The sequence below is a fragment of the Phaenicophaeus curvirostris genome, chromosome 1 (assembly GCF_032191515.1).
Source record: "Phaenicophaeus curvirostris isolate KB17595 chromosome 1, BPBGC_Pcur_1.0, whole genome shotgun sequence".
NCBI classification, from domain to species: Eukaryota; Metazoa; Chordata; class Aves; order Cuculiformes; family Cuculidae; genus Phaenicophaeus; species Phaenicophaeus curvirostris.
In genome coordinates this window covers 78,034,785-78,043,292 of record NC_091392.1, presented here as the reverse complement: position 1 = coordinate 78,043,292, position 8,508 = coordinate 78,034,785, and the positions used below count along the sequence as shown (strand labels likewise).

Here is an 8,508-nt window from a genome sequence, read left to right as displayed (position 1 = left end):
TTATGTGTTTTGGATGACAGGTGTAGTATTTACCCTGATAAATTTTTACTGGCCTCTAATAAGTTACTTAGTGCATTGGTAAAAGTAAGAGTGAAAGACAGACCCTTTTCCTGTTACTGCATTTACAGTGGAAAATGGAAAATTGATTTCTTTGAACCTATAAAGAATGAACCTCCATTGATTTTCAGTGAGCGGAAATAAAGGCACTAGAATCAACACTGATGTTGTTTACATTGCTATAAATCTACATTTTCTTCCCCTTCTTTCTTCAGTAGAATTTATCTGGATTTACAGTGATGTAAACAAACGTGGCGTCCACACTGTAGGAATAAGGCCTTTCCCTATTAATGAGATACAGCAACAGTGACTAACCACACTCAGTCTCCTTGCTTCCTTTTCTCATACGGAGATAGAGCTATCTGGCATCCTGAAGTACAGAGATCTCTAAAGTTAATGATCCATGACAATATCTGCTCTCAATTCCTCACAGCATCTGAAAATGATTTTTATTTGGGAATTCAGGGTGTAAAAGTAGGTTTTTAACTTCCAACAGTTTTCGGTGGCACACGACTCTGAAAAATATACTTGTCCCTCCAAGAAGGAAAATGAATGGTTAGGGTTTATATTTGCCCCTGTTGAAACTTTAATTTTCCTACTAATAAAACAAGAAAAAGTTCTATTGGGGATTTTTTTTTAAAGTGTGCCAAGGAAGGAGAATGCAGGAAAAATTCTAGTCAGATCTATCAAACACCAAGCTCCTTGTTATATTACATACTCCATTTCCTTTTAACAATTCCCTGGTATTGAACCTCTGCAGTTTGTATTGCTCAAAGTAAAGTTAGGGTTTAGTCTTGTGAGGTGATGACATTTCCTGAGAGATAAATACCCTATCCTCATGTTGAAAATTGGGATAGTTCTCAAAACCTTTGTTTATGGCCCCCCCTGAAGAATTATACCTACATGTTGCAACCTTGCTTTCAGAGTCACTGCCATTGCAGTCCTTGACATCATGAGCAACCTGTCTGGTTCTCTAGATGATGTGTAATACTCTCTGTAAGGGACTAGAAGAGACCACACAATTTGCTGCCTTTATGGCTTGTTGCAGATTTGAAGTTGGTTCTCCAGTAGCAAAACCTCTACGAACAAAGGCATCCTGCAACCTTGGTTTTGAGTGCTTTGATCTCATTCTCCTTTGTGATTTTGAATACTGTACTACAGTGAAAGCCGTGATGTAAAATCCTAAGACCACTACAGCTGTCATGGTTTTTGAATGGCTGGAATTTTTTGACACTGACTGAATGTTAAGATCTAGCTAGACACAGGTAACATATGTAGTCCAATCTTAATTCCGTTGATATCCATAACAAAACTCTCACTTACTTTTATGGGAGTGGGATCCCATCCAGGGCTTAATACAGTTAATGGATAATACACTATCTCTTCAAGCAGTGCAGTTATTAGTGTCCTCAGTGGAGGACAACACAAAAAATAATTTGAGGTACATATATGCTAGTACATTTATCTGTCCTAAGTAACAACTCACCTGTATTATTGAAGAACTTTGTTATAACTATGGACTGCTGGGATTTTAGTCACCATAGTGCTCAAAAAGGTACTTTATTTCATGTTCCTGTGAAAGCTACCAGGTTTGTTGAGCAGTTCTACACATTTTTCCCCCTGTGTGAGAAATGGAGATTCAATTACTAAGGAGAACAAATTCCTGCAGATATGTGGCTTTGATATCCACAGCAGTTTCTTTACTATGATTTGCAAACTAAGGGCTCTTTTAATGTCAAGATGCCACCGGCTTTGTTTCTACTTTAGAAATTCAGACAGAGATGGGTGAAGCAGCAATGCAAACAGAAAATAATTGATTTGTGTGGGGAGGAAGAGGTTGATCACAATAAATAGAAAATTCTGAACAAATAATCTTGTATGCATTATATTAATGATAAATTTAGATTGGTTCTTGGCTTTTGTGAGTTTCTGCTACAAATATTTGAGATTATTTTCATATGATGAACTGCCAGCTTTAGAAACAGTTGCAAAACAACTATGCTACAAAAACATTACTTAAAGTTGCTAGGTCATTAGCAGTCATTCAGAAATCCTAACAGGGGAAATGGTCATTTAAATGGCAAAACTAGCATAATATGCATAAATTGTGTTTTATGGTTACTTGATGCCTATAATGTTGATGACATCTTCAGGCTGCAACATGTATTTTGGTCCATTTTTGTATTGGCAGTGAGGAGTCAACATTCCATCCAATTAAATGTGGATGTATAGAGTGGGGAATATAAATATGTACAAAACTCTTGATGTTGATATGTTTTTATCACAAGTTTACTAAATGACAGTCACTGGCTTGACAATACTGAATGAAAAGTACTGATTTTACACAGATTTTACAGTAAGGTTATGGTATGCCGCTGACAAGCAGTGTCACAAAAATAGTCTAAAAAACCCTAGAGTTGCCCCCAAAGGCACACAACCTTTGCTCTTGTTTATTGAGAGAGAAAGCTTATATACTGTAGATTTGCTGAAGTTTAATAAATAAGGTCAACTTATAATATATAAAACAATATAAACATTTATATGCTACATGCATATTGTATAATTTAACGTAATAATTTATATAGCAAAGAGATGCAGAGTTATGTTCTTCCTATTTTCCTTGACAATGCACACACGCAGGAAGTGTCTATTCTTATCCATCTCCAGCCTACCAGTTTATTGTTTTCTGAAGTCAGTGCTCTAACATAAGTTTGGGATGTCTTGCATTGGGAGTTCCAGTGCTTGTCATCAATTCCGCGGCAGCCATTTTTCACAGGCTTGGCTTCTTTACACCTTGTTTCATAAAAGTATTGCTTAACTGGAGAGTTGCCTGTTTTAATTTCTCCCAGCACAGTTACCTGGTGTCCTCTAATGTCAATTGCAGATGATTTGTCCGTGACCCATAAACTTTCACTGTCACAAACAGAATATTCCCCTCGGTGGCTCTTGTGCTCTGCATACCTTTTCCGCCGGGAGGTTCTGTTCACCATGACTGAATTTCCAATATAATCCTCCATGAGATACAGCGGTGGTGGTTCCAGCGGTGTGTTGTCACTCAAGAGGACTCGGGGAGAGTTGTAGCGTCTCTGTTGCCTTAAGAGGTCTATATCCACTGAGATAACTGGCTGGAAGTCTGATTTCACATTATCATTTGCATCCACATCTTGCTGAGTGTCTGCTTTCTGCACTGTGTTTTGATAGTTTTCCTTAATATCTACCATCTGCTTAGAAAGCTTGTTTTTCAAAATGTCTGCCTGAATGAGTTTGATAATAAGAGAATTTATTGAATCTTCTGGCAAACTCCTTTGATCCATGTTAGTAGACTGGATGCCACGGAGATAAGTGAGAAATATCACATAAAACAAGATGGACATCACCTTGTTCACCTGTAAGATCTGCAAAGAAATGGAAAGTCAACATAAAACAATTAGGGAAATTTACTAGATGTTACAGACATGAACATTCAGATTTGTTTTTATGTCTTCCTTCTTTGGCACATTATAGATACAGATAGACCGCATGTTTCTTCTCAGAATTTTTTCACTTTATCTTATAATGAATGCAACTTTTTTCTGACACTTTTTTTCAGTGTTTGATCTATATTTTATACACTTTTCAGGCTGACCTCACTTTTTCCATGTACAACGGCAGTTATGTCAGTGAAGTCCTTTCTCCACAGAGGTAGGTACTCATGGGATAGTATGTCCCTGTGTTGGCAGCAGAGCGTGGCTAAACTTATTTTCACAGAGTCTGTTCTACAGCATAGATTAGTTTCAATATTGCAAGATTATGTGGAACAGCAGATTATCTAATGGTGTAAAATGAAGAAACTCTGACTTTTCAAACTCTTGCTAATTTTTGTGTGTTGGTATCCCACGGATCCCTTAAACTGCTATTCATCAAATGGTTTGTCTTTAAATTTACATTATTATGTATTAGGAAATAAATACTGTGTTTCAATGGTTCTTATTCTCTCTTTCTCTCTCCAGTGCTATAGGGGATAGTATTCTTGAAGGAAAAGTCAAGGACCAAAGTGAGGTTTCTTAAAATTTGAATGTCAGAAAGCAGTAGTTAGACTTCTATAAAACAAGTGATAAGTTCTGGTTAGTTGTAGGGATGGGGCCTGAGTTTTCTTTCTCAATGAGGTTCCTTCAGTACATTTATATGAAGTGGAACAAAACTGATTGCAGTTAGAAATGTTCAAGGACAGATGGAAGATCTCCCGTGCCCCAAAACTGAAGAATCTTGTTCAAAAAGATCAAAATGATCAAGACCAAGATTTTGAAAAGTAGACCTAAAAGTGTGCTCCTTCTCTGTACTGTTATTTGCCATGGATTGCTTTGTAAGGCTTCTTGTAGTGTCTTGTAATTCTAGCTTCTGAGAATCTTCTTGAGGCTCATGTGTCATTTCTGGCTAAATCTCTCTGCCATCCTGTTTGTGTAGTTGAGAACTGTGAGCATTTGCCTAAGGAGCTAGTTTTTTTCCTTGTGGATGCTTGTATATTTTGTATTTGCACTTATATTTAAATGAAATTAATTTTCAGTGTGAAATACTAAATCGTGAAAGCAAAACATTACTTCAAAACCCACCTATTTTGATGAAATTTCTGCACAAGTAGTGGATTGAAGGAGAAAATATTAAATTCATCTTAAAGCACTCTGATACCACATGTGAAGCCGTGGTTGTAGTACTGCTTCAAGTGACTCAGAACAGTCTTTAACTTGATTATCCTGCACTGCAAACACAACTACTGTGTGTTAGATGACTAACAGTCTGTGTTGAAGGCATAGAGTTACAGACAGATAAAACAGAAAGGATCCTCATAATAACATCTAGTCCAATCCCACCACTCAAAGCAGGATTGGCTAGAGCAGGCTGACCAGAGTTGTGCCCAGTCAGGTTTTGAATATCTCAAAGGATGGACACCCCACAACCTCTCTAGGCAACATGTTCCCGTGTTTGACCACCCTCAATTTGTCCCCGTTGTCATTTGTCCTTTCTTGGGACACAAGAAAAAAGCCTGGTTCCAACTTTTTTACTCTCTCCTATCAAGCATTTCTACACTTTGGTGAGATCATCCAAGCCTTCTCTTCTCCAGACTGAACAGTCCCAGCTCTCTTAGCCTCTCCCCATATGACAAATGCCCTAGTTCATTAATATCTTGCTGGTCTTGTTCATATATATCCATGTCTGTCCTGTACTGTGGAGCCTAGAACGTGACACAGCACTCTAGATGCAACCTCACCAGTGCCAAGTTGAGGGGAAGGGTCACCTCCCTCCACTTGCAGGTGACTCTTCAGGTACTCTGTGTTTTTCCTGGAAGAAACTATGGAAATACCAGACCTCTCAAACAGAAGATTTTCCACTTAAAATCACCATTCTCTGTTTAAAAAGGCAAACCATTTTCTGTTTAAGAAGGCAAAGAAAAAAAGAAAATAGTTGTACTGGACAATCCTATATGCACTCTAAGTAAAACTCCTTTTAACAACAGTGAGTCCCCATTTCAGAGTTTGAAACTGCAGCAAAATCAGAGCTACCCTCTGTGGATGTGTGATCTGTCCTTTTATGGACAAGAAATGTGTTTTCTCCATTCTCAGTTTGTCACAGTATGAGTTCACCTAAATGTAGACTGTTGCTTGCAGCAATGTTATGCTTTGGGGGGAAAAAAAAAACAAAAAACCAAAAAAACCCCACAACAACCTAAGATTTTCAGTTACCATACAATTACTTTCACACCTAAATAAATGCTATCTTAATATATAGATGGATCTCAGATCCCAGACCATACCGTATAAAAAGATCTCTTCCTGTTCAATTTGTTCTTTCCTTAGCAAAGTATTTGCTTTTTAAAACAGTAAAAATATTCTAAAGCAGATGTCATTCAGCAAATTTCTTACAGCATTCAGAAGAGCTAACCCATATGCAGTACGACACACAAGTCCATAGGATGGTAAGCAGGTCTCTGACAATGCTCAGCTCAAAAGCTGAAAGCATTATTCATGCCAACATGCAGCTGCATGTAATCCTTGGTCTCCTTAGTTTCAACACTAAGTGGCACTAGCAAAATACACAAGGTGGAACAGATGATGAGTTAGGAAAAGTAAGACTGGAGTTCCGGCAGACTCTTTTTGATGTTACATTGCACACAAAAAGGAAGGACTAGGGACCTCAGAATTAAAGTGGTTCAAATAAGCTATTTTTCTTTTCATGGAGGAGCCCTGATAATGGAAAAACATGTTAAAAACTATTTCTCTGAAACTAACATAGCGTCTTGCATATTTAGTGTGATGGGTGCTAAACTACTCTGAAATTTCACTTGTGGTTTGATTTGCGCTCGGCAAATTATTTGCTGCAAAAGTAAAAAATGTTTCAGACTTAATCTTTACATTTTTTTTTCCTGAAACGTTTCAAGGTTCAAAATTTGGAAAGAAAATGCAAATACTTGGTGAGATTACAATTTTCAGGGAGGTCCTCCAATACAGTTCACCTAGGCAGTTCGTAAGTGCTATGTTCAGAAATTCCAGACCATGACTTGAAATTGTCATGAAATCGTCCGTGAAATCCAGCACCTCAGAATATGCTTTGAACCAGCTCTACTTCTGTGCTGTGCTATTCTGCGTGCCCTTCTAGATATTCAGATGCACCTTCAAAGCTTTCAGCTCTTGCTAGAGACAATTAAAAAGGGACTGGGAGCCATAAGGCTCTCAAATCAACCTTTAAACGTGATCAGAAAATACTCTGCTATGTGCAATATGGGAAAGCACTGGACATCAAGGTAGGAAGACAATGTTAGTTTCCTCAAGTTTGTAGTGACAGTGCTTGTGTATTCAGAGGCACTACCCTGGTTTTCAAAAGTGATTGCAACATAGCAACAGAAGCAAAGAACATCCTTAAAGGAACAAGGAGAAGAACTAAGAGATGATTATGCATTGTGAATGGTCTAGAGGATTTGTGGGAGCACACAGCACAGCATGGTAGAAAAACTAGCTAATCTTGGTAATAAAGAGCCAGCTGTTAATTTGCACTAAGCAAGTTTGACCTAGAGATTGCTGACATTTTCAGTACACAAGTGAAGACAAGCACCATAGAGAAGAGAAGCTCATGCTCAATTTATTTGATCTTCCAAGTGTCACTTAGTTTTACTCTGTTTTAATGGTTTGTATTGACTGCAGTGTAAGCAGGGTATTAATGCTGTCTAACTTATGTATCTCAAGGAAGGCCTAAATTTCAGACAAGTAAATAAACTTACCTGTTGCTTCCATCAATAACTTAAATTCCCAATAGACTCCAGCAAATCACTTTCTGCTCTTTTCAGACCCAACATTTTACATAGTGTTGGAAAGCTTTCTTTGTTTTGTTTGTGTTCATTAGAAAAAATAAATCTTTATTCCCTTTTTTGATCAATTTCTGAACAGCCTACACAGCTGAAGAGCAAAGTTCCATTTAATATGCTCTGTAAAAAAAATTAAATCCCAGTACAGTGAGATACTGTCTAAACATTTACTTTTAAGTCACTGTTAATAGAATAGAAAGAAAAGTGATTGGTGATTTTTACATTCAGCATTGTAATAGCCAACATGATTTATGTAAGTCAACTTGAGTATTTGGCACATCCTGAAAAATTTAAGAGCAGCTTTTGTTCTTCCGATCAAGCAACTAATGATCATTTGTGGTGACTGACAGCTTATTCAGGTTTATGCCAAAGACAACAGGGTAATTAATTATTCTCATTGCTTGCAAAGCACTGTTTTCACAAACTCAAAGGAAGCAATGAGTAGCAGAATGCTCTGTTCATAATATTCCCTCATCATAATTGCTATGTTGAGAAGAAATACATCCCTTCTCCTTAGGGGAAGAGATTACATCCTTTCTCCTTAGGAAAGGTACAGAATGAGAAAAATATCCCTGCATTCTGAATATTCAGAAATATGGGAGAAGTATGAAATAATTGCACATGAAAATTTACACATTATTTCAGGATAGTAATCAACTATTCATACAACATATGACTGTAGAAGGACTTGTTACGGTAGATTGTTGAGGAGTGCTGAGTGCCCTAGAGACACTATGGCCTTCCTGAACATTTCCAGTTCTCAGGGTACTGAAATTTTGACACATATGGATTGAAGTTAAAACTTTCAGAAGAGCCAGATCCACTAAGAAGCTGAAGAATTCAGATACACAGTGAAGTGCAACAGAGTTATGGGAGCTTGAAGGGCTAAACCTCCTATCCTTGTGGCAAATCAGACTGTAAATTAAGGTGGAGGAATTTGAAACTAATGCATTCCTCTTGCAGATGAGCTGTAGAGTGTGGCTACACACCATATCTGAGGAAGAAGCCACTGAAGTTTCTTAAGTCTCTGTAGCAGGTCAGTTGCTTTTAGTGATACGTTTCTCAAGGCCGTTTTCTAAAGAGAAGACACATCTGAGAGCTGAGCCCCAATAATCACC

At 37.6% G+C, this 8,508-nt stretch overlaps 1 protein-coding gene across 1 annotated transcript in view; it reads right to left on the bottom strand.

The window, feature by feature from the left end:
• Nucleotides 1-2,030: 2,030 nt before the first annotated feature.
• The window catches only part of NTF3 (neurotrophin 3), a 54,574-nt gene continuing 48,096 nt past the window's right edge, over nucleotides 2,031-8,508 (bottom strand). Inside the window, exon 2 of the mRNA XM_069849870.1 lies at nucleotides 2,031-3,452. Within this exon, the coding sequence (XP_069705971.1) occupies nucleotides 2,658-3,452 (795 nt within the window). The 3' untranslated portion in view covers nucleotides 2,031-2,657. The remainder of the gene's footprint in view (nucleotides 3,453-8,508) is intronic.